Below are 26,671 nucleotides of genomic sequence, written 5' to 3'. Positions count from 1 at the left end.
TCACATTTTCATCTGTAGTTTTTGCCATCTGAGTTTCCTCACCAGGGATCCATTCATCCATCCACCTGGCATATTACTAGAAAATCACCTAAATTATATAAAAAAAACAGTCGTGTGGGGTCAAATGTATAATTCTGAGCTTTATTGAGCATGAGGTTTTCGAGCTGTTTAACCTTATTTAACCAAGAAACATTGACAGTTTGTGTGAATGTTTAGCGTGCATGCTCATGACCAAAAGTCCAAGATTCTGATATAAAAATTCTGCTTCGTGCATTATCATTTTCAGCCATGTGAAAAAAAGGTTTGCAGGGCCCTACACAGTCCTGTAAAAAATGAAGTGTTTCCATAGCAATTGCAATGGCAGCTTGTATCATCTAGAACTTCTCTATAAAAGCAGACATTTGAATTCAAATGTGTTTTAACACAATGCCACAATCTTCCCGGGAGCGGACATCCTATCAAATTTACAATCAGGCAATGTAATGCTCCAAGAATTTCCAAAATACTTAAGAGCTACATCTCAGCATCCGTAAGGCTGAGTCATCATGGTAATGTTTATGACGCCACGTTTTGAAAATGCCTGAATAAGTATGGCTTGTTTGCAAGGGTTACAAGGAGAAAGCTTTGCAACATTGCATCTGAACAAACCACAACACTTTTGGAACGATGGAACAACCAAAGCAGAGATGTGTGGCCATAATGCACAGCACCATGTTATCAGAACAAACAAATTTTAGACACAGTAGTGGATGGGGTGACGATTTGGTCCCCCTAGTGAACCTAGGCATGGTGCAGTCATCGAGTCGACCATGAAATAGTCTAAGTATTCTTGAGTCAAATGTGAGGCCATCCCTCCAACATCTAAAGCTTGGCCGAAATTGGGTCAGACCTCAACCCGACTGAAGCGCTGCACCAAGTCCTCAGGAGAGCTGTGCATAAAGAAATGCCTGCAAACCTCAATGACCTGAAGTAATGTTGTGAAGAAGAGTGGTCCAAAATCCCCCCACAGTGATTTGAGAAACCGGTAAAGCGTCTAAAAGCATCTGGATATTGGGGTGTACGTTGTTTTTCGTGGGACTGTAAAGAGTTGCATGAAGACTCTCTTATATGAATATATATATTGACGAATGACAAATATGACACATCCTTTACACATAAGTACATTTATTTAGGTTTTAATACATTAATATTGAACATGTTACATATTTGTATTGATTGCATATCACACAGCACAATTCCAATTTATTCCTGTATACCTGCTCAAGGTAAATGTAACAGATTTTCATTTAAAATATGTAATAGGAACTCTTCCTCTTGTTACGAGGAGCCCTTAGTTATTAAATATACAAGTGAAAGTGCAATATCTGAATTGGTCCAGGATCTGCATTTTGAGCAGGACTTCTCTAATGAATAAATATTGTGTGTTTCATTTTAAAAATGCGATAAATCTTTGACATTTTTTTTTTCATTAATTTGCTTTTTGATGCCATTTTCTAAAAACTGTAGCTGAATACAATAAAAACAACATTGTCAGTTTACAAAAGCTTAGCATATCAATCACTGCATTTTCTATTTTCTAAATAAACTTCATTTTTTTCCCCATAGACTATCTGAAACATAGAGTCTTGACAACACCATAACATCTCACAGCACTATGTTACAATAAAATATCTCTGTTAAAAGTTCAAAGAAAAGGAAAATAGAACAATAGCAACATAAAATTAAAGAATACAATGCATAGATTAAATCATTTAAAAATGTAAAGATATAATTTACTTAGTACAACTCTTTAACTTTTAGAGTGAACCTATGTGGATTCATTACAGTTTATCCTGACTTGAGTGACCGGCACAAATATATATATGTTTATATATATATATATATATAGTTCTGAACATATAACATGATAAAAATGCTAAATATATCACTTTGACTTCAAAGGCAAATTTGGCTATAGTACATTATGGCATGTTTGGATAAGAAAAGGCAACACCTGGCAATAAAGCCCAAAAGCAGCTTCTATATTGGCTCCTCTGCCTTTTGAAATGTTAAGCATTTAATTTGACTCTACATAAACTTGCTTACTCCCTGGCTTCAAAAAAGAAAAGAAAAAAATCTACGTCACTGGAGTCGGATCATTTGCTGGTTTGGAGTTTGCAGGTTTTCATTTCAACCAGAGAAAACTTAAAACTAATTCAAGAACCTTCACTTGTGGCTGAAGGTAAATTCATTAGCGACACAGGATCGCCTGCTGCTGTGTGCGGTTTCTCCATCATAACATCAAGACTAATGTAAATAGGTGACTTTCAGTTTTTGCCTTTGTCTCTCTGCCGCCTAACCAGTCAATTTTATGAGAACCAATTATGTTTACAGATATAATCTTGAGTATTACTTTTGATTCTGCTTAATAAAAGTCAACGATGGGCTGAAAAGTTTGTCGCTAGAACAGCAACGACTGGGAAACGACCGTTTGAAAATGCAAATATACAAGCTGAGATAAAGAATCAGACACGTAACACTTAGTGGCAGTTTGCTTGGAAAACGAACAATAATTTAAAACAGACCTGTTACGGAAATGATAATTTGCGCTATCAAGTCACATGATACCATAATATCAAATGTTTAGAAGGACACGATGATATGTAGAGGTAGGAGGGGCAGTGAAAGCAGTAAGGCTGTTCCTACTGACAGCATGAGAGGGCTCTTTTGGACGCTGTGCTATCTAAATCAGTCACAGTAACCTTTTAAGACACAGAAGAAAATACAAAAAAGTTGTGAAACTGAGCAGAGCACAGGCTGGTTACTGGCGGCATCTTCTGCAGGTGTTATGCAGCCTTGGTGTGAAAACAACAGTAGCGCTGAGAATATCTTTTATCCAAACCGTCTTGACCTCGTAACATTCACAGCGCCGAAAAGTGTTCAGGAAACCATAACAATAACAATTTACAGTCACTTATTTCTTCCTGACTTCTAAAGAAAAGTCAAAGTAGGAAACTGACAAGAAAGAGTTCACCGTTCTTCAAGACTGCTGGATTTGAGTATCGTATGGACCGTAGACATTTACAATATAAAACCCTTCAAGCCTGCAGTCTAAATTTACTTTGTTAGGCACAATAAATAGGCCCCTGTGGTATTAAGGTTCAGAGTGACGAATGACCCAGAACAATTCTCATGTCTGAGTGCAGGTTATGCACCAGCATAAATCTCTATTAACCACAAATAATTTATGCTGAATCTAGTAAACATCTAACTGCATCATTTTTAATAGACATTCTTAATGTATTTACAAGAAATCAAAATGCGCGTTTTCATTTTACAGCCCGATTGATCTCAAGCGCAGATCTGTCCACTTAGCACGGTTGAAAAGAGTCTGATCCAGTTTTCTCTGTGGGGCTCATTTCTGCTGCCTCGATTTTTGCTTCCATTCTGTAAACACTATTTACAATTGTGAAAAATACATGACAAGAAATGATTTCACAAACTGTATGATTACAATATCTACATTCAAGAAGTAAGTTTTTATGTAACATCACTCAAGGATCCGTTGAGAAAGATCTCTCTTTTTTTTTCTTGTTTTAAATCATGTCTGTCAACATAACCCATTCGCCAGATTACCTTCTTTGATTTCTCCGCAGCAGTAATCGATCACCATTACAAAAATCTTGATTGATGTGACACAGTAAACAGCTTGGTGTGAGTTTAAGTTCTTAAACAGACTGCTCTGCTGCTGCTTCTGCAGATGACCATGATGAGATGGTACTGTAGTTGGCAGTATTGTCTGCAAAGATTACAACTACTGTATAGTAAACCAGAGACGTGTGTTTCAGTTTGGCTCATATGTTAAGGCAAAACGTTTGGCACTTAGTTTGCACTGACTTATTTCAGAAAATAATCCTGACGTCACCTTCAAGAACTCTGGTGGTCATTTGTCCTCAGCAGATCAGGACCGGTCAAGTCTGCTGCAGTGATCTGAGAAGTATTTTTTGAAACAGAAATGATGGTGGAACAGTGACTGCAGGTTATGTCCAGATGAGGAATGTATCTTCAGATACATTTTTAGTCCGATGTCAGTTCTGATTGTGACCATGTCAGCAACGGGAATTTAAGTAGAAAGAACTTTTTTGTGAATCACAGTCTCTAACCTGATACCCAGCTATGCGTGGTGGTCTTCACCCCATGTGGGAAACCTTGTTGGGTCACCACTGGCTCAAAGTTGAAGTCCAATGAGTCCCCGTCCATTAGAGTGTCATGGAGGACTGTTTCCATGTCAAACTCAAACTTCTCAATGGACATGTCATCCAGGTCACTGGGCAGTTTTTCTTGATGCGAGGGTGCTGACAATCCCGGTCGACCGTATCCGTTGGTGTTAAGAGGACAGAAGCCGCCGGGCATGCCTCCCCCGCCGAGGTGGGCAGAGAGGCCATAAGGCATCTGCATCTGGCTTTTGGCTGTCGGTAAACGTGCGGCGCCCCCGCTGTAGTTCAAGGACATGAGCAAACGGCCATTCATAGCCGATGATGTGGCTGAGGCTGGGCTGTGCACATTGTGGGGATGAGTGTGAGGGAGACCATGTGGATGACTGCTTCCTCCTCCCATGAGTTTGGCCGCATGCTGGCTGCTGTTGTATGGTGGCAGCATACAGCCTCCGCTGGACTGAGACACAACAGTGTCCACTGATGGCATTAGCTCTCCGTGTTGGTCCGTATCTGATGTCAACAGTTCCTTCAGAAGCCCTGCAGTGCTGCAGTACTGGCTCATACTGGGCCCGAAGCTGGATTTATTCTCTGACAGTGTCTGCAGTGGCATAGATGACAGGCTGTTCATTCCTGCTTGGCCATACACACACTTGTGGTATTCCTGCTGAGACTGGGAAGCCATGCTGGGCGAGCTGTAAGAGGGGTACCCAGGGCTTGGCTGCATCATTGGAGAAGGGGAGGACTGGGAGGAGCCAGGGGTTGTCGCCCCTCCTCCAACCTGAGAGTTATTTGGAGAGAGCAAGTTCAGGTTGTCCAGGAGGTTCTCCATGACATTCTCAGAACTGTGTCCCAGAGAGCCTGTCATCTCTGTGAGACTGGGCAGCGTGCCTGTCATCTTGGCCCCGGGGGCTCCGGGGTAGCCCATATGCACGTCTGCCTCTCCAAGGTCATCCTCAGGCACAAAGGGCGAGAGGCGACCGCTAAGAGTGCTGGCGTTGGAGCTGGTCCGAGGCCTGAAGCTGTTCCATGCATCATAGTCATCATTGCTGTGGGAGTTGGGGCTGCCAGGCCACTTGGAGTAGGAGCCTGGGCTGTCTGCACCTCCATCAGGGCCGCCCTGCAGGGACAGCTGAGGGGAGACAGGAAGACTGTCAGTGAACCAGTAATATTATGCATGCCAGAGACGTCAGTTTAAGTTTGTAAGTGAGGCAGAAACCATTGAACACAGGGCTGACTATTACTAAGCTGTCACTGTCCATATATTGTAAGATAAGAACACAGTTAAAAACAAGAAGAATGTGACTTTACTTTTCAATCAATAGCATATTTTTTTTCATGTTAATCAGCTTCAATTAACCTTTATTTAAACTATGGCAGATTAACACATTATCTCAAGGTACTGTACACATTGCATACACAGTGAGTAAACAAGTATTGAAAAAAAATCTATAAAATCAGTGTGTAAATCAATAAAGAATTCTTTCTGACCTCGCAAGCATGAGTTACCTTTTTCTTTGCTGCTCTTCCTCTGCTCTTGGTGAACTTGCTGTTGTTGTCCATGGAGGCTGCCCTGCGTCGTGGGGACTTGCCGCTCTTCCCGCCCTCCGGGTTTAGCATCCACCACGAGCTCTTGCCCGTCCCCTCATTCTGCACTCGAACAAAGCGGCTGTGGAGGGACAGGTTGTGTCTAATGGAGTTCTGGAGCAGAGGGAGAAAGAGAAAAGCTGGGTGAGCAGCGGACAAACAGAGGGTTGCAGCATGCCCTTTTCCGACAACACCTCAGATCTGATTCATCATACAAGTGCAAATCCATCTGTACAGGTGGTCCTTTGTAAAAACACGCTCAGCTTTACAGCCGACTTACGAGGAGAAAGCGGAGATTTTAATGTCACTCAACAATCTAATGCCGCTCGCTATTCAAAAAACACATGTGCACAAGCAAACAGACAATAGATGTCAGTAAGTTTACTCCATGAGCAATATCCTAAACAGAGCGGGGATTAAACTGCAGACACTCTTTTCTCCAAATTCACTGTAGGTGTGGGCTTTCCCTCACAAAAACAGAAGGGCCTATTGTAAAACGCTATTATACCACATTCCTCCTAACTATGTGTCTTGTTTAAACCAGTTCAAAATCAAAGGGAGGAAATAGACTAATCTTTCCTCCTTACAGACACACTTATGGTGCGCTCTAACGTTGCTTAGTGACACCACCAGTGGAAAAACTAATTTTTGTGCAGGAAGCTAGTGAAGCGTTGTTAAAACAGAGCAAACAAAAGAGCGAGAATATTGAACAAATGTCTGCTAAGCACAGCGCAGAGAGTAAGACAGCACGTCGCCCCTGCTTTATTGGAAGTGCACTGGGACGCTTGTCTCTTCAACATCACAGAGTTAATTTGCTGTTCAGTCCGTAATGATTTTAAAACTCTACATCAGCCTAAGCTGTCACTGAAGTGACCATTTAACCTCAGATGATAATTTATAGTCTCTAGGCTCTGCATCATTTTCTGTCCAGGTCTTAACATGAAGTAATGAGCCTTGTCCAGACATTACTGTGCATGCGTAAAGCTTGTTGTTTTGGAAGAAAAGCTAAAACTCCCGGCACACACACACGGCTTAGCATGCATGGTGTCTAACGTCATCAAGGCTGTTCCTGCTGTGAGTCACCGCTTCACATCTGGTTCACAGTCTGCCCTCTGCTCTGCCTTCACCTCCGCTTCTCCTCATTTCTACCATCCCTTTGGAGTCTGGACACTAAAATCTACAACCAGTATAATCTATTACACAGTTTTTATTGCTAGTGATTTTTATTTCTTTAAAATAAGAGATACAGGACTTTCTCAGCATTGAAATTTATCTGTTGGAGAAATACTGAAAAAGTGCACATGTGATTTCATAGCATTTCGTTTACAATGATATGAAACAAACAAACAAACAAACGACTCATATTGTTGCTTTTCTGTAATTAAAGTGCACTACAGATCTGACTGGTAACCCTTGGAGGAACTCGGGGTCTAAATTAAGTTCTGGCTAATATTTTAAAAGTATTCCAGTTATTAAAGATCTCTGGGGTGATGACTGCAGGACTAAATATTAATACAGTCTAGAGGATTTGCAGTATTTCAGTCTTCTCATTGTCAATCTACACAGTTGCTTATTTTAGGTTTATCATTTCATGCATTTTCATCTGCTTTGCTACTATTACTGGTTTCTTTCAGCAGACTATCACTATCAATGATCCCTGTTGCAAAGCAGCATGTAGTACCTGCTTACTATTGTTTCAGTGGTACCTGTCCTTTGCTTTCTACAGCATCAGCATCACCTATTGGATTGCAATTGAGCATAGTCACATGTAAAAATGATAAGTGTAAGCATGTGACACTTTTTCAAGTGTCAGCCGGCTAATTTGACCAATTTTCATGTATATTTAGACAGTGCAGGAAACACACAATAGTCTTTATCTGTTGTTAAAAGGTTCAAAGACTAAAGGTTTGTGGTCATTTTGGCGAAAGCTGAGATGCTTGCAAGACTGAAACAAAAAGAATGATCAAACGCTGAGATGGTAATATGGGTCAACCTCTGAAGCACAGACTGAGTTCATCCTCATGAAATTGCAAAGTCATAATTTGATTATTTTCTCAAACCATTAGAGCCATAAAATACATTAGTCACAGGACAAGTATGATTCCCCCATCACAGCTGGACTCGCTTCTGTATCTCATTGTACAACTGTATAGTGACAATAAAGGCATTCTATTCTATTCTATTCATTATGAAGTGATTCTTTTTTAAATAACATAAATGTTGCTGGATATGTTAATTGGAAAACAGATAATTTCAGAAAAAACACGCCATATTTTATTTCCCTGTCCTTTATTTTCCTTCAACATCTTCTGTTCCGTGTCGTACTTTTCCCTCTTTCCCTTCCTCACTGGAGGACTTGAGCCTGTTGGGCACATGAGGGCCTGCATGAACACTGGTGCTTCACAATAAATGTAATTACCTCTGAATCAAATGACCCAACTGCTTCAGCCAATAGTTGTGGTTTAGTTTGCACGATCTGAGGTACGTGACAGCCCTTCCGTCATTCTCCAATAAATGCTTTTCTCCCCCTCCTGCACATCGGTAGCTATGACAAAACTCAAGGAGTAAAGTCTGGTCATGAGCCTCTCTTTCCCATGACTGCGACGAGTGCTGCTGATTGCTGCTGATTTCAGCTCTGCCGGGACAAGGAATGAACGCAATGCGTGCATCGACGCCGGGATGTCCTGTTACAGCCCTATATCATCCCGGTGACAGAAAGTAGAAAGTCACAGCTAAAGTCTCTTACTTTAGTGACCCAGGTTTCTGCTTTGTCAAATGTCACGGTTAGAACGCGGGGTGTAATAATCCAAAACAATTTAAAACCCAGTTTAAAAATATTGATGCAAGGCAGGGAGTACCAGCAAAGGGTCATAAAAGCTGCTCTGATGGGAAATGCCAGAACTCGGCAGAACTTGGTGTGCCGTGTGGGGAGTGTGGCTGAGTGCGTCTGGTGGGGCCAGTGGAAAAGCCTCGTCTCACACTGTGTTTGTGTGTGTGCGCGAGTGTGTGTGCGAGAGAGTGCCAGCTCATGTTTTTAGTGGAATGGCAGTAGGACAAACAGCAGCACAGTATGGTTTTGATTTTGTAGCTCACTCCGCTGCAACCAGTGATATATTGGTTTTAAACACACGCTATTGGGAACAAACAGACACGCACACAGTGATCCACTAAGACAGAAATGCAGATGTACAAATGGAAATCCCTTTGCTCTCATAATTATGAAGCCTTTCTTCTTTAAGACCAGGCAAGTATTATTTCTTTCCTGTTAATATCTTTTTAATTAAAAGTATGCGGTTTTTTTTAGGTGTGTGTGTCCATGTGTGTGTGTAGGGGAGGGGTGGCTGTGGGGTCCTCTGACTGAATGCGACACTGGTTTATCTCTGGCTGCAGTACACAGGAATCTAAACATTCCAGCTAATCACTGTGTGCAAAGTTCAATTGTAATCACAGCCAACTTGTTAGTATCTCTTAGGAAACAGTAAAGGCAGGATTCCCAGCCAGGCAGCCATCACAATCAACATTCCTCAGCAAGGTTACAAAACCCATAATTTCGCAGAAGTGAACTCTTGATTACTGTCGCTGGAGGACGGTCCTATCTTATGTTGCATGAAAATTTGACAATAACACTTTGTCATTTCAAAAGCAGAACATTCCGTTTCTTGCCACACACACACACAAAAAACCCCACCATCTGCACTTACAATGCTAACACATTAACATGTGCTTGAAATTAATATACAGTTAACAAGAGCGGAAATCTTCTTTGCAGTGAGTAATCATAATAAATGTTGACTGAAATACACATGCGCGCACACACTGTAGCCTTCTCTCCGTTGTTCCCGAGCTCGCCGTGAGGAGCACCACCTCCATTCATGGTCAACACTGCACAGCCGTACTGGCAAAACACAAGGAAGTGACCACATGAAAGAGGACTGTGACAGGAAGCAGAGCTGACTTCCTGTCTCACAGGAAACATGGCGGTCAGTAAGCAGAGAAAAAGGCATGGAATGTGAAGTCGTGAGCCAAGTGGACACCGCAAAAATCGCCTCCCCGAAACCCGCTGCCAAAAGAGTTTATGTTTGACAACAGGCGATAATCCCTGATGTCTGATGTCACACCACAGTCATTAAACGAAAGCAAAGTTCACGTTGTCGTGTGACTGCTGAAACTGAATTACGTGACTGAAGACGTCACGACTCGGCAGGAGGCTGCAGCGTGGCTGTCTGGGCGGTTTGAGTCCAGGAGAATGTGTTTTGAATGTAGGCTGTTGAGAAATGCAGAAAGAGGAGCTGTGTGACAGAGTGGGCTTGGATCAGTAAAGAACAAACTGTGCTGATTTAAAAACTCCTTCTCTGGCAGCACTACTGAAAGGCCACACTGTTTGGTACATCACCCTCCCTTTGCTTCTGTCCTCAATGTCCTCTTCCTCTCGCCTTGTCTGCTCCTTCCTACTCCTTTCATCTCTTCTTTTCCAGTATTCTCTCCCCTCTTTATCTTGTTTCCATTTCTGCTCTTTTGTTCCCTACCTATCCTATTCTCAGCCTGCTTGCTTACCTCTCCTTCTACTTGCAAACTGCAGCCAAATACCTGCAAAAATCTAGACACGGTGCCACACAGGTGTTTCCGATTGACCAATGTGCTGGAAGCTCTCCGAGTCGTTCAAATGTCAACTTGTCTAATGAAAAAATCCCCAGAAGAGCGCAACACCACCTACATGCAGTGCTGCTTTGAATAATGTAAACCCGCAAGTGAAACCTCAGCTGCAAAGGCCATATAGCTACACGTATAAAGTGCAACATTGCTCCCACCTCACTGACTGAAAGCGTGCAGCATCTATGATCTCACACGCAGCAGCTATAGCTTCACACACATTTACCAGAGATACGGAACACATGAAAGTGAAAATGTGGTTTCCATGCACTATTTCCACTGAACTCATTAGAGAAACGGTGCTGTCCTTACCGTGCATTTTCACCTTTTGTTACGCAATTTTCAGCCTTAAGAGGAGCTCTTCACTGTAACTACCTATTGTATGTGTAATGTCTGCACCTGTGCGTGAGACGACAACCTATAGAGTATGCGCATAATTTCAAACCACCAAGATAAGTAGCCTTAAAAGCTGCAGCTGGGTCACGTCTGGAGCCTTGTGCTGAGTCTGGCAAAGGGCGAGAAATATGGTCAAGACAGAAAATGTGTAAACCAGCTATTAGCCTAACACCAGCTTAGCATGTCTGCCCGCTTAACAACAGGATGGGGTTGAGAACACAGCTCTAGGTGAGGTGATGGGTCAACAAGCCGAATGAACTCTTGCTTGCTGCGATGAAGTCATCTAAATATATACTTGCGATAACTTTCTCCACTCTGTGTCAGACACACTTAGCACTCTTTCGTCCAGAGTCTGACTCATTTGTTTTGTTTTTTTGTTTTGTTTCTGGGTTTTCTTGTTTTGGTTTTGTCTTTGGATGGGTGGGGTGGCATCCCACCCCTGGGGAGATTTCTACTCTAGTTGTAACTGATCAGTGTTTCCTTATGTGCATATAAAAGCCACATTCCCTACAAAAGGCTTTTCCAAAAGTATCTCAAACATTGTCACAAATTTCCAAACAATGCAAGGATTTTTCATCTTCATAATCACTTTTTTTAACTGTTAAAATATCAGAAAATAAATTACTAAGGTTATATTTTGTCCCATCTAGTATTATGCAATTAAGTGATCTTGATCATTATCATTGAAAAATACTTTTAAGTGTTTAAAAACTGGGTTGCTATAGCTCACTTTGCTGAGCAGGAGGCCTGTGAACGGAGGACTAGACTTTTCACTGCAGGGGCCAATCATCAAACCGATAAATGCTCGTTTTGGGTTGCTCAACCTTATCCTCACAGTCAAAGTAGAGCATGGAGACGGAACAAAGTGAAAATGGAGAGTCAGACATCAGTATCTGTGGTAAAGAGTGGTCTCGCAGCATCTGGAAATAGTTTCGATTTCTAAAACTATAAACACTAGAGCAATATCTGCCGCAAGATAATTTTTCCCACCATTCCAAAGGGGGATGTTACCATCCCATGAGTACAAGAAAGAAAACCTGCAGTCCCCAAGATGACCCACTTAGCAGCATCGAATGCTTGTGTCTTCCTTTTCAGCCACATCTCTCCTAAGAATTGGGCTCATAGCTCATTATCTATGTCTTTGCATATTATCAAGACATTTAGTTGTATGTAATACTTTGTGGTTGTTTTGGTGCTCTGTTAAGGTGCTGAATAGTTTACACCATTGGATTCATTTAGGATTTAGTTCTAAACCAAGTCAGCTATTACTCCTTGAACCTAAAATTTTGGAGGCTCCTTCTTAAGTCTTCTCGTTTAAGGTCTAACAAACACAGTGAATTAGTTTCATTCCAGCTATTACATGCATATTAAGACCATTCTTTACATCAAGATGATAAAAGTGTGATAATATTTTTGCCCAAATTGTCAAGCTACTTACAATGAATTTGTTTGTCTCTGTCTTACACACATATGCAACAATAAACCAATACAAACTCACATTGCCAGATTTGCAGAGCAATCTGACCAGACCGTGATGACTTCATGTATTTGCAGTTTGATATGTTATCTTCAGCACCAATATTGAATTGACCAGTGATAATCACTGACCTATTTACTAAAGTCAATAAAGTGATGATTATAAAAGGCAGTGGAAATAAAAAGCAGGGCACAGGAAATGTAAAGCCTTAGAACTGGGTTCATTATTTATAGCATCTTTTTAAAAAAGAAAACATATTCTAAGGAAAAGGAAATGATTGTTGCCATTTATTTTGCATAGCAGCAAGTGGCACGGCACAACACCTTAGGTCAAACTAGCTAAGGAAAGCACAAACGTGTTACTGTTGCTAGCGATATAAAAGGAAATCTATCTTGCCACAATTCAGTTAAAAAAAAAAAAAAAAAACGAGTCTCAGATTAAAAATGGAAATTGACCCCAGGATAAGGTTCTAGCTAGAAATAGCTTCTTTTTTGCCCTCTCCCAACATCCTACCCCCTTCCTAGTCTTCTATTCCTCCCTTGTCCTTTTCACTTGCTCCCCAGGGACATCATGCATGCATGCTACTTGCCACAGCTGATCGCAGACTCGTGTTGCAGCAAGAACAGTCCCTTGCTCACCCGTTGACGTCAACTTTCAATAAATCAATTTGGCAAAGAGAGCTGAGTGAGAAGGCCAATAGACAGAGCACTCAGTGTGCAGCTCCTCAAATTCACTTTAGAGTTCTATGAGTCCAAGTAGCACTCTATGTCTTCCAGGAAAGTACCTCTTCAAAATGGTCATTGTCAGATGCTGACTTATATGAATGTCGTAAAGTGGAGAAGGAAAGGCAGAAAACGCGAGTCACGCAGGAGAAAATCTGTCTGCAAATGTATTTACTGACGCCTTTTGGCAGGATCGCCTTTTCTCAATCCTTTGCGAGCAATCTTAATGCAACCACCCCCCTTCGCCCAGACACACACACACACACACACGCACATATACAGAGCTTGGAAGCCCGAGTGGATGGTGATTGGTTAAGTTGAAGGTTGATCGATCTCAGACGCTGCAGACAAATGATAAATAGTCTGTGAGTGGTTTTGTGCATAGAGGCAGAAACAGCAAAGCTACTGACACTCGAGGATCTTTCATCACTGTCCGATAGTGTGAGACAAGTGGCGAGTGAGATGAGTGGCAGAGTGGCTATTAGTGAACTTCCTGCTGCATTGTATCCGCACAGGAAGCGCTGGCCAGTCCTGATACTGATTCTTCTGGTTTATATGCAAAACACCGCAAAATGAGACCCTGGTAGGTACAAAAGCAATGGACCAGCTGGAGAAAACAGTGGGTTCAAGAGCCACAACTTCCTAATCACAACTTTCCCGTCTGACTGCACAAAACAAGAGGAAAAAGGAAAGAGTGGAGCCTTATCCAGGTAGGCTTTTCCAACAGGATCACAATGGTGGATAAAACTCTTACTGCACATTTAAGAAGCAGTTCCCCACTTAGGATTTGCTCTCATTAAGGAGCCAAACACACATAGCTTGGTGAGAGAATAACATATCATCTATCATTTCCTCTACTTTGGACAGGCCTCATATTTGGACAAATTACTCCAAAGAAAACTTTGCGGAATATCCGAGTGAGTGACCAAACTTTAAACTATATACTCTAACAATCGAACGAGCACAGTCGAGCATGCATTCTCAATTCCATTATTTCAAAGGATGCAGAAATCCAACATAAATCTTGGCAGCAACACTTGATGGGGGTCTAGGTGACATTTATGGGCATAAGACACTTTGAAAATAATGACGCAGCAAAAAGAGCAATGGCAGCTTTCTGTTTACATGTTGTGCTCTCTCTTGTGCTCGTTAATTTCTTGACTCGGGCTTGTGCAGCATGCTGCTCATGTGTATAGACAGGGACTAGGTTGTGCTGGCTAAGCTTACCATGCTAAAATATGTGCATGTGTTGCTATGTGCAACACAATGCGAGTCTGTAAATGCACAAAGCAGTGTCTGTGGAGCGAGGATATTTTTTGCCTCTGATCGGCACAACTACTGGGCTGGGCTGCTGCCTGCTCTGCATGGATAAAGATGCAGTGTGTGGACCACTGCTGGGTGCCTGTTTGGTGACCTGCCTCCATGGGCCTGGCCCACCACTGGATTGACAGGGGGTGGGGGAAGTGTTTTGGGGGTTATATTTATATGCTTCTTACCCCAGTTCAAACTAGCAAACACAGGGATATCCCAAAGCTATTTTATGGCTTCCAGTGGAAAATCTCAAGTCAGTGACATAGTTGAGAGGATTTCTCATTACCACAGGTCTCCTTAGTGGTGCATAATCAGACTGTAAAGCACTGATACATTTCTAAGATGTCTTTAAGAAAATGGCTGCATACAAATACATTGGACTGGAGTCTCCGCTCAGAAGATTTAGCAATATGTGGAAGAAGAAAAAAAAAAGAAGCTACATCTGCTAAAATTCAAACATCAGCAGAAAATCTGAGAAAAAAAATGACCGCCCACACTGTCTGAACACTGTCTCTTCTCAAAAGTAACCTTCTGAAGCAGCAGGGAGATTCCTGTTACGCACTAAAAATGTCACCAAAATTAAAGGACATCACTTGGAGGTTAACACTTCAAGAGTGCAAAAGAGAGCATAATGTCAGCACTGTTACTGTGGGAAATCACTGCTACCATCTTAGGCTGAAACTAAAGTCACAGTAGCGGTCTTTTAAACTTTTTCTTAGATCTCTTTCCATCGTCGAGAAAATGTAGTTGCTGTACCGAACACATAGCTGGCTACAGTTCGTTAACATGTTTTTAACTGATCACAGTTTAACGGTGAAAAACGCAGGTCCTGATAGCTTTTCTTGTTTTAGCTTTATACACAAAATCTAAAACAAAACAAAACAATATGCACATCAATCAGACTCTGTACATCTGTAATGCACTTACCTGTTTTCTAGTTCTAAAATTGGCGTGATTCACGAGTGACTGTTTTCAGAGAAAGGAAATTGCTAAAAAAAACCTTAAAAGATGCGCTGGAACAGTGATTCTTTTTGTCACAAAGTGGGTTTTAATGGACTCACTTTAAAAAGCAAATTACAGTGACACATATGAAAAAAAACATATAAACACATACAGTATGCAAATGGAGCAGGAATGCAAAAACTGTAACAATGCAACTTTAAGAAGACACCAAAGCAGCCAAATATTTTCATGGTTATCTTAAAAGTTATTTCCATCTTTTCTGAAAATTAAACCAGAGAGACCACTAAAAGACACACACTGTATGCTTTCAATATCAGCGTCTTCTTATGCTATATAAAAGCATTGTGAAGACAGCAGAGGTAACCACAGATAGAGTTAAAGAACGAGAGTTTGTGAAGGGCTCTGTTTTCTCATGAGGTATAAAGTGAAACTAGACTGATGTGTCCCACACTGTTAGGTACAGCGAGAGATGGCAAGTATGACATTAAGTCAGCTTAGACTGGACTCAGTCATGGCGATCATTAAAAAGCTGGCATCGGTACAGGTCAGGGCAAGTCAACATTTATACTGTGTCTATTATTATATTAAGTCTAAACCACAACAAACCACGACATTTAACTATTTGAAAAGAACATGTAAAAAGTTTGTGTTTGCAGCAATAACACCGACTCACTTCCAAGCACTGAGCAGTGCGGAAGAAAGGAGAAAAATGAAGGAAACGCTGGAAGAGGAAGAAGCCACTGAATCTGGCGTCATTCTCAGTGTTGCTTCCTCTCCTGATGACATCACTATCCGTGTTGCATACCTTGTAGTGCTTTCAAACCACCCACTTCCTGTCAGTCTGAGGCTGAAGTTTGCACATCTTAAAAAGGAAGGTTAGCAGAGATAAGAGTTTCTAGAAAAAAAAAACATTATTTTTCCATAGTTACGGCAGCCAGCTGACATAATATCATTGCTGCCTTTTATTACTTTAAGTTTATGCAACAATACATTAATCGCTTTTTCTGAGAGTCTAATGTTTGCACAAAGCAGATTGTGCAATTCAGACTTTTTAGAGTGATGGGGAAATTAATAACTGCCTAAGACATGTATGCCAAACAATTAGTATTAAAGCGTCAATATTAGTACAGTGCAAAATATCACAAAAGCAGCTCGATGGTGAAAGCCGACAAAGGAAGGATTCTCTCTTTTGATTCATAGAGCATCGTAACATTTCCCACCATTTTCCCAATGGCTCCCTCTTTAAAACAACAAAAACGCTTCTGAATTGCTAACAAATGCTTTTCTTTTCAATGAAAACTTGCTTGTCAATCACATCAACCACAGTATGAATGAATCACTGACAGCAGAATGTGTCGACATGTCATTACACATCAAATTGGCCCGACTTACACGGCAAAATTTCCCAGAATCCAACACAGCAACCCTGAAAGCTGAGCCGCACTAGGAGGCAGAGATGTTACCCACAGACTGCACAGCAATATTCACCTCCACCAAAAAAAAGCAAAAAACACTGATGTTTATTTTGAGCAGACGTACGACGTGCTATTTATACAGGCAGTTACAGGAGAAACGCATTTTGCACCTCTCACATAAGCAAACAATGACAAACTGATATCCTTCTTTGATAGGGTTTGGTTGGTACATTTCAGGTTTTAATCCAGTTCCAGTTAAGGTCAAGTAACCACTGCCCTACCCACTGCACCCATAAGCACTTGATCAGACAAAGGCCTTTCTATACAAAACAGACAAAAGTGCAACAATGTTGCAACACCAATGCAAATCTAAAGGGAACACTCCCAAAGGCAGTTCAGTTATAGGTTTGTGCTCTTTGGCCTTGAAATAACCTATGTTCCTATGACAAAGAAGCGGGAAACCTGCCTTCAGATGTACAGTCATAACAGCACTTCTGATTTTAGTGTAGATTTTAATTTCCACCCATGTCAGCCAGCTGTACAGTTCCAACGAGTGTTCATGTATGTGACAGAAAGCCAAAATGGATGTGTGATGGTGTGATAATACCAGTCCAGCCTGACAGGCACCGTGCATAATCGCTTCAGGGCAGGAATTGCACAACAATGTGGGTCTGGGTAATGCCTGTGGTTTGGGGCCCTCAGCAGTGAGCCTTCCCATTAAAGTGTTGCTCTGTTCACTCCTTGTGTGCCTGTAGCTAGTTCACACTCATATATAAGCTATGAGAAACGGACGGGATGCGAAATTTGCAAGTGTGAAGAAGCACCGTGGGTTTTCACTTCTTATTTCTACGGTGAAATTTTTTTTAATCCATACCACAGTTCCTCTTCTCACACCATAAAACAATGCTGAGGTCTTAATGGTAACCCCACAGAGGATTTTTTTCAATTTTCCTGACTGGTGAGAAGTTGTGAAAAGAAGAGGGAAAAAAAGATCACGTGGTTTTGTCTTGCTACTACCAAACCCATAATCTTAAAAACAAAACATTCTGACTCATCCTAAATGACTGTTTACCTGACAACGACACTGGATGTCAACTTCATATTTTCAACTCTAGCGTAAAGCAACCTGCGTGGGCGCCACTCCTCTGTAAGGCTGAATGAAGCTCTAGTATTTACTGGTATCTTTTGTATATCACTTCTACTTACTCACAGTTACTGGACACTACAATCACTGAGTGATCTCTCTCCTGAATGATCTGGTCCTCAGCCAGAAAAAGAACTGACAAAACAAAACTCTGGCAGGAGTGCTGCGGAGCTCTGTCATGCCAGTGTCTGAGGCGGTGGAAACAGCCGTGTACACATTTGGCATGATTTGTTTGAAATCACGAAATGAAAGGGGCTCTTTATGGGGTTTTCCAGTTTCCTTTCCAGCGAGATAAAGGCTCTGTAAGTAACTTAGCAATAAGTTACCAGTTGTGGTCCTGGCTACGTCACTAACTGAGGACAAAAACATCATTTCCAACCGGTGTAGGTGTAGATTCACATTCAAAAGTTGCACTTACGGTCATAAAATGCAATGAGGAAGGATTATTTTTTCTCAAGTTTTTCAGTAAAATTTCTCATTATAGGCTCATTCCTGGCTGCATAGTTTTTGCCAGACCATCTGGAACATCTTGCCAACCCCAAGCACTTAAAAATGTTGCTTTTTTTCTGCTTTACAGAGAGCAGCAAACTGTAAAGGCTGTTGGACTGAGACAGACAGACGTGAATGCAGAGAGAAGCTCCATGTGGGATCAATTGTTGATACTCATGTGAGGTTAAAAGGATGTGATGCGATAGAAACAGAATTACTTAACTCCTAAATAAAAACACACGTGCTCCACGCGCAGATTTAAACATCCAAAAATCATTTGACAGCAACGTTGCACCACATTGCTTGTTATTTCAGTCTGGTGACCCCTCAGTATCACAAAGTGTTTCTTAGTAACAATAAAAGACAACAGAGGGTAATGCTAATGCCGGGTCTCAGAAGAAAACAAATATGGAGCAGGACAGAAGGAAAACATGGCATTGTGAAATAATGTGTGGAACTACTAGTTTCACACTGTTGCTCAATCAAGTTTGAGAGGATGAGCACAGTTACATCACATCATGTGTATCACGCTGCTATACTACGCACAGCCAAAACCACCTCAACAAGTGGATCTACTTACGTCAACCGAAAAGGACAAACATTTGCTGCCTCTTTGAAATGTGATAAATGTCATTCTTTTTCAGGATTAGATATTCTAAACAGCCTTCGGTTTCACCAGTGTCACCTTTGAATCTTGGAGGACAATTTGAATTGACAAAATGGGCAATTAAAGGGTCAAATGACTGATATGTTAACTGATAACAGGTATAATTACTGCTGTCCTAGGCAGAGACGGTTAAAGACTAACAGGTAGCAATCATCAATACTCACAGCTACTTTCTAACACCTCTGGTGCGCCAGCTATGGTGATTCACAACTTCAAAGCACTAAGCGATACAAAAAGTGAAGGGGAGAGGCGGTCGTAAGTGGATACTGGATTAAAATCAGCTGGGGAGAAAAGGAAAGGCAGAGTATCACGCCACAATAAAAAAAGATATAAAAGCCTGCGCTGGAATGTTCCCTGTGTCAGCCTGTCTGTCTGCCATCATGTCTGCGCATCTGCCAGCAGCAGGGCTTTAATTATGAGGCCCAGGTTATGTGCGCACACACAGTAGACTAACGTCCCACATATCTCTAACACAGTGCCTCACAGTTCCGCTGACTAACCAGTGGCACCAGACTTTGGCCTGCGGCTCCCTGATTCCAGTAAATGTCTTGTTATGCAACTCCTAACAAGTATCACCCAGACTGAACTTAGAGCATTCTGGGTCCTCTGCTGTGTTTTCTCTCCCTTTTCTTAATTTTCCCCTAAAGACAGTAAGCAGTTAGCTCCTTGGGGGTTTGCCATGGCAGGGCTCGGGTAGTGGGGTGGGAGATGGAAGTTAGTAACCCTTCAAAACACCAAGTGTGGCCCGCTTTGTGCTGAGGCAGAAAACCAGGAATGGAGAGGCAGGCGGCGCAGTCAGGAAATGGGGAGGAGGGTGAGGAGAGCTCCTTCAGCTCTATGCCTGAGAAACACAGCTGCCCCTCATGTCTTGGGGCAATGCCAAGGTTGGACTCCCTGATTGCCTCAGGGGGGTGAGAAGTGTGTGTGTGTGTGTGCATGTGTGTTTGTTTCCAACCAGCAAACACAGGAGGACTGCTGTTTTATCCAGCTATCTGTCCTACTAATACACATTCAGACCCAGAGAAACAAACCGCCTGTGAATGGTGATAAAGCACCACCAGCTTTCTGCTCACTCAGCTAGAATACCTAAATTCTCAGCTTCTCCCTTTCTTTGAGCCACACTCCTGGTAAATCCATTTTAGATAGCAAGCAGCAATCTGATTCACCTCTGCATCATCTGCAAAAGTTAAGACCATTAAATAAGGGTGCAATGTGACTCTAAATCCTATTACTGATCAATTAAACTTAAAGGCGTTGTATACTGCAAACCAAAAGACATTTCTCACACCAGTAATCCGTTTCTTTTAATAAACCAGCTTTGGGTTAAACCATTTCTAGCAATGAGCTGGAGCTCATATTATACTGGAATAAAACACACTCACACACACTAGCAATTTGAGTGCAGAGCAGTTTTTACTACAGTCATATCATGACTGCTGAAACACAAGATAATATCAGATTTCATTCATATCGTTATATCTCATATATTCTACATCACACTGTAGTTCAAGCTCAAGTAATTTTAACTGAAAGGCTCCATAATATACTTGATCTGTTCAGGTGCTTTCAACAGCATTATGTTTCATTTACGTATTCTACTTATGAGATTAAACTAATAATTTAAAGATTAGCCAATACAAGTTTGCAAAGGTATCAGATAATAACTAGAAGTAGAGCTTTCCAAGAGAATTCTTGAATCCTTTGCCGTTGTTTATGTCAACAATTTAAAAGTAGTATAGAGAACCAGGTGTCACTGTTAATGATTCCACGTGTTCCAGAGAGTTTATGGAGGGTTTCTTTTTTGTCGTGATATTTTTGAGGTTCATTTTGTGACAGAATAAGTTTCTCTGATCATAAAAGCAAAAGTGACAATGTTCATTTTGTCAAACTGGGCTATTTGAAGTTTCACAATCTACATTATTCTTTACTCTAAACAGGTACATGGGATCCATGACCCTTGATTACTTAACTACTACACAACCTATGTGGTGCTAACCTTGCTTACTGTAAGACTAAGACGGTAAGAGGGATTGGAGTCAACAGGTGCATTTACATGGTAATGACCCTCGTGTCGCTCGCTGTACAATCTGCTCGGACCTACGTGTTTGTCTGCTTCGGCACAGTTTGCTTTGAGACCCGTGGGAGTGTTTACCAGCGTAGGCTGAGGAATTTCAGGTCAAGAGAGCATCGAGCACAGAGAACACCCATGGCCAAACTGATCTGGTAACTGACATCAAAGTGTACCTGAGCCATCCATCTCCATCAGTGAAAAGCAAATATTTATCCTGTAGTGACGTACTTATAGTAGAGAAATACACAAAAGAAGAGACTTTTGGCATATATGCAAGTGTCTGCATACATAATGTTTATAATATTGCCCACCTAATGCATGCATATGTTTGTGTGCGTGCAGCAATATGAAATCCTGATTGTTATGCTTATAGTGACTTAAGGAGCATGATTTTTTTTAAGTTAGGCAGTCTGTTGGAGAACTGGACATATTAGGAAAAAAATAAGCAGTTCTGCAGAGAGGTTTGGTGATGCATCATTTGTGCCATCTGTTCGTCTTCCTGTTGGATGGCATCCTGTGCCAGGGCCAATGTCCAGTCCACTCTGAGAGCTTCTCCAAGCTGGTCCCACCTGGCACAACTGTCCTCAAAATTCACACTGTCACAGACGGCCTGAGAAGTGTGGAGGCTGTCATGACTCAGTTCAGACACGACCAACTGTGTAGGATCAGCAGCGCTGAGAATCAAGCTCAGCGTCAAACAATTAAGAGTAGATAGCTCTAATCATAGAGACGTGCTTCAACCAGTTCACTTTAGGGGAGCCACGTTACCTGAAAGATCAGCAACATTGAGGAATAATCTTTAACAGGTTCTGAGACACTGATCCAAAGGTAAATTACAACTAATATTTTAAGGTGTTGAGCAGTCAACGCTTCCTAGAAACAAAGAACTCGGGTTTTGCTTTTGTTGTTGAGATCTATCTACGTCAGAGGCCATGAAAAAGCTTAGTCCACGACTTAGTCAACCAGTGTTTCAACCCACAAGCCGCAGAATATGTTCTTATTCTGAGTGTTTTAATATTATCATGAAACCTCAAAGGATAAAAATCAAAAGTTATTTGGCAGCGCTGTAGTCATCAGACTGACCGGTTGATCGATATGCTCTCATCCAATATAGCCTCTCATTGTTTCGACAATTGCTGGTGTCATTCTCCAAGGATACAAGTGCTACATCAATAGCCATTCAGGATTAATCTAGTCTTTTTGGTAGGGGGAGGAACAGGAACAGACTACCTGAGAGAAACAGAATGGTCTGAACACACCTAACTCTAACTTAATCGAGATGGCCACGTCTACTTTACAAATGTTAACAAATGTAACTCAGCACTAAATTATGGCCACGTTTTGTTCAAATGAATGGCCACAAGTTGTGTGGAGACTTGCATAGCTTGCATCTCACAGCTCAACGACTAATGAGGCATATTACCCAAAGCAGTATCTTAAAAGCTCTGCCTCAAGATTTTATGCAAACTTTCGTGCTTAACACTTAAGTGTTAACATGTGAGAACATCAGTGTTTGGTCTCTCGTGTAGTCAGAAAAGAAAAAATGCAATTTAGCACCACTGACACGAGGCCGATTAGAGCTATTCCCTAATAGCTTTTGTGCTGATATAGCTCTATTGTCAAAACTCGTAATTATAGACAGGTGCGCTGGTTGACTCAAGCTTTTTATGGTTATTTATTATTCGTTAAAACCAATGGGCAGATTTGTTTTGCCCTGTGATGAATCAGTTGTTTAAAGACTAGGCACAGTTTCAGCTGCAAAGTTGTTCTCTGATTAACTACAGTCCAATATTTAGCTTGAGCGCTTTTGTTTGTATGTCTACAGTCCTTCTGGAATGACATCTGCCACACAATTTACATATTTTCATACTTCCAACATGTCATTTCACCCATTGGCAGATAATACATAGCAGGACTGAAGATCACAAAGCCTGGTCTCAGAAAAAAGACATTTTGCACATTTTAAAAGGGAACAGTGATAATAAATACTGATTAAGTGGATTAAAAGATGATTCTGTGTAAAAATTAAATTTAAAAAATAAACAAAAAACCCCCCCAAAACGCATGACTCTCAAACGCTATATTTAAACATCATCATCTTTGGCACAGATACTTTCTCTCTATCCCACCTCATGAGTGTGGTTGCTTTGGAGAGACAATGTGTGACGGCCCCCCTGTGTGGAAGTGAGAGGAGAGCTTTATGAATAACTCCCCTCGCAGCCATGAATGGCACTTTGCTTTCCCACAGTATTACTCAGTTTACACCCCCACCATGGCAGGATAAGCCGTGAGCCCAAGCGGTGGCTGAGCCGCCAGTCACACGCAAAAATGTCACACGCTAAATGGAAGCAATAAAAGTGAGAACGTTGATTTTTTTTTGGTTTAGTTTTATTAATGAAGTCACAAGGACGTATTAAGACTGTGTCACTGCGACTCTGCTGCAGTCAGTCACTTGTCATATCCAGTCTCTGCTACGCAACTTCTTAATGACATTACAATACAGTGCTTTGCTCTAAGAAAAAGGGTGTGTTTTATGGTCAATGGAGTACTAGTACTAATGATGACGCACACATAACCAAGTAACCAGTCTGCTCATCCAGTTTTTAAAAAAATGCGTTTATTGATAATTTGCAACCTGAGACTTAACATGACTAACACCATGTGGGTGTTTCTGCTTCGAGGTTTCAGCTTACCACACACTGCCTACAGATTCTTGACTTGATTATTTCTTTTAATTTCCATAAAAATGCAGCATTTGGATTTTTGTTTTACAAACAAACTACAGAGTATTAAGGATGACTAGCATCCCTTGCTCATTGGGAAAACATGCTTAAAAGCATGGTAAATACGGAGGAAATCAACAAGCAACCTCTTTCACAAACACACCGACACATTGCACTCAAAAGTTTCATTTGTTGTCTCACCGATAAAAAACACACATTTTATGTTAAAAGCACCTTGCCTACAAATCACAACAAAGCCAGAGAGCAGCACAAAGCTGGAACCTTTTAGAGTATGAAGGCATACAAAGAAGAAGTGAAGGGGAAAAATGGCTTCTGGGACAATATCACCACCCTAGCAACACATCTGTCCAGTGCCTGCTTTGTTTACTGGGGGATATTTCACTACACTGGAGGGGTTTTTCCACTCTCATTTAATTTGTCTTCACAGGACTACACTTGACAGCCTAACATGAGTTTGTGTCCTTTCTGCAAACACTAAAGTCAGATGAATGGATGAATATGCGGAAGGCAGTTTATTGTGGTAGTTTTTGGCAAAAGTATGCAGGTCGCGTGTGAATGATTAATTAGGGAAAAATATCTGTCTACAAGTCCGATTCAGTGCAAACCAAAGGGAAAAAAAAGAAATTCTCTTTAGCCTTTGTGACTGATCTGAATGTGTCATCTCTCAGCACATGACTCAAACATGGGATCCTGCTGACACAGGAACACAAAAAAACAAAAGCTTTAAATTTCATCGGCAGCCCAGACAGCCTACAACACTACAACAGAGGCCACTGTGTGGCTACAGGCTCAATATGATTTCCTGCTGTGAGAGTAGACTGTCATTAATTTATTGTCAGACACCAATGAAACTATGTGTCTCCAAAGAGAGGTTTACGCCCTTCACTAGTGTTCAGTGGGAGGGCCTGTCACACCACATCAGAAATTTTAAGTCCCCTCTTGCGTAATGTTTGGGACAGTTCCTAGGACACATGAATGCTGGTATCTCCTTACAACACAGATGTATAAATAAAGCTTCATTCAGTGCTCACACACTCTGTTATGGAAAACTGTGATTTAGCCTTAAAAAAAAAAGAAAACTGAAAGAGTAGATCTTTCTAAATGATTTTAAGTCACAACTCAAAACATTTTCTGAGGGAAGCATTAATTTGGGGACAAGAAACATTCAGTTTAGTTAGGATATTCATATAAATCATCAAGTCAGATTACTGCCTAAAGTTATGGTGACATAAACGGTCGTTAAGTGGATGGATAACAATGGAAGAGGACATGTGAGCATGAATGGGACTAACACATAGCAGCTACGCAACTCTTTGTGCACGCTTTTTGTCAATCCCGGGGAAAAGTATGCATAGGGAGTAAATCATGTATTAGCATAAGTCTCTGCAGATGATGATAACCCTCGAAATGATGATGGATGATAAAAATAAACAACCCTGACCAAATGCATTATACAGTCACAATAAACCGACTATTGAACACCACAGACAAGCCAGAAATCCCTGGAGGGGTATTACAGTGATACCACAGGAGATAAAAACATAGCATAAAGCACAATGAAGCCCCTGTGAACCCACTGTTAAGTACCCACAGACACACCAAAACTCCCCACTGAATAACATTTTTTATTTTTCCTTTTATACAAGAAGTACCACAAGCAAGTGCTTTATCAGACACACCCGCACGCACGCACACGCACACACACACACACACACACACAGTTAAGAATAAGAAAACAAGTAGTTACCTTCCATCCTGCAGAGCTGTTGCTGTCTCCTTTGTCCTTGAAATAAGGCACACTCTTCACCATCCAGTCATAAATCTGAGAGAGAGTTAGTCGGTTCTCGGGAGAACTTTCGATAGCTTTGGTTATGAGGTCTGCATATGACATATTCCCCCATGCGTTTCGCCGGGAGGAGCTGCTCTTCCTCTGGGCAGCGGCAGCAGCGGCGGCCGCGGCCGCTGAGGACGACGAGCCGACCGGGGTGGAGAGCAGAGGCACCTGCTGCTGCTGCTGATGCGGGAGTTGCGGGTTCGGGTGCTGCTGCTGCGGATGCTGCTGATGTTGCTGCTGCTGCTGTGGAGCTTGCTGGTGGACGCAGTTCTCCTGACACTGGAAATCAGTGCACAGGATGATGGGTTTCTGCTCTGTGAAGTCCTCGGTCTCCTCCAGCAAGCTCAGGTTGTTGATGAACTCGGTGTTGTTGGCGGGTTCCTGCTTGACAGATGGGACTGGTGAAGAGGTGTTGGAGTCGCCAGGGTTGATAAACTCCGGCCGGGGCAATGGCCAAGTGCACGACCGGGGCCGCGACAGCGGTTCAAAATCCGGGTCGATTTCCACCAGGTGTGGCTGCTGAGGCGCTTCCGCCATGGTCGAAAGGTGAGTGAGAAAAGTATTACAATGTCATGTAATTGTGACGAACCTGTCGCTCCTCAAAAGCAGCAACTTCGCCTCGGAGACGTGAGCGAACGCAAGATAAAACTGACCGGGAAAAGAGTGCTCCGCTTGGGCGCAGGAAACAACACTGAAAGTTACATCCCAAGTCGATAAAAAAATTAAAAATAAATGTAAAAAAAATCAGCTGATTAAAAGAATGATTCTAAAACGTCTTTCAAGTAAAGTCGAGTACGTGGTCACAGTGTGTTGACCCGCTGGTTTGTTTTTGTCCAGTCCTACAGACGTTCCGTCTGCTCCTCGTACAGCCTGTTGACTCTGTTGTACATACAGCTTGTGAGGACTTACTGGAAGTATCATTTGTCAGCTGACACCGCCCACATTTGACTGACAGCCGAAAAGCACCAATAAACTGCATCGAAAGACTTAATGAAAAAAGTAAACCTG

At 41.8% G+C, this 26,671-nt stretch overlaps 1 protein-coding gene across 1 annotated transcript; it reads right to left on the bottom strand.

The window, feature by feature from the left end:
• Positions 1-1,147: 1,147 nt before the first annotated feature.
• foxo1a (forkhead box O1 a) lies at positions 1,148-26,564 on the bottom strand. Its single transcript, XM_005926507.3, has 3 exons — positions 25,577-26,564; positions 5,703-5,894; positions 1,148-5,325 (listed from the first exon to the last, which is right to left on the bottom strand). The coding sequence occupies exons 1-3, from the start codon at positions 26,198-26,200 to the stop codon at positions 4,138-4,140; spliced, it is 2,004 nt and encodes a 667-aa protein (XP_005926569.1). The 5' UTR covers positions 26,201-26,564; the 3' UTR covers positions 1,148-4,137.
• Between the last annotated feature and the right edge of the window lie 107 nt (positions 26,565-26,671).

The sequence above is a fragment of the Haplochromis burtoni genome, unplaced genomic scaffold, assembly GCF_018398535.1.
Source record: "Haplochromis burtoni strain Fernald_Lab_line unplaced genomic scaffold, NCSU_Asbu1 Contig_36, whole genome shotgun sequence".
NCBI lineage: Eukaryota > Metazoa > Chordata > Actinopteri > Cichliformes > Cichlidae > Haplochromis > Haplochromis burtoni.
The sequence above is the reverse complement of the archived record's forward strand: the minus strand, read 5'-3'. Positions and strand labels throughout refer to the sequence as shown.

What these genes read in the sequence shown, in the direction of transcription:
- foxo1a (XM_005926507.3), bottom strand. Translation starts at nt 26,200, where the DNA reads ATGGCGGAAGCGCCTCAGCAGCCACACCTGGTGGAAATCGACCCGGAT. An exon ending in ACAGCTCTGCAGGATGGAAG is followed by an intron (nt 5,895 to 25,576) that starts GTAACTACTTGT and finishes CCTCTGCTCCAG; the next exon opens with AACTCCATTAGACACAACCT. An exon ending in GAAGAGCAGCAAAGAAAAAG is followed by an intron (nt 5,326 to 5,702) that starts GTAACTCATGCT and finishes GTCTCCCCTCAG; the next exon opens with CTGTCCCTGCAGGGCGGCCC.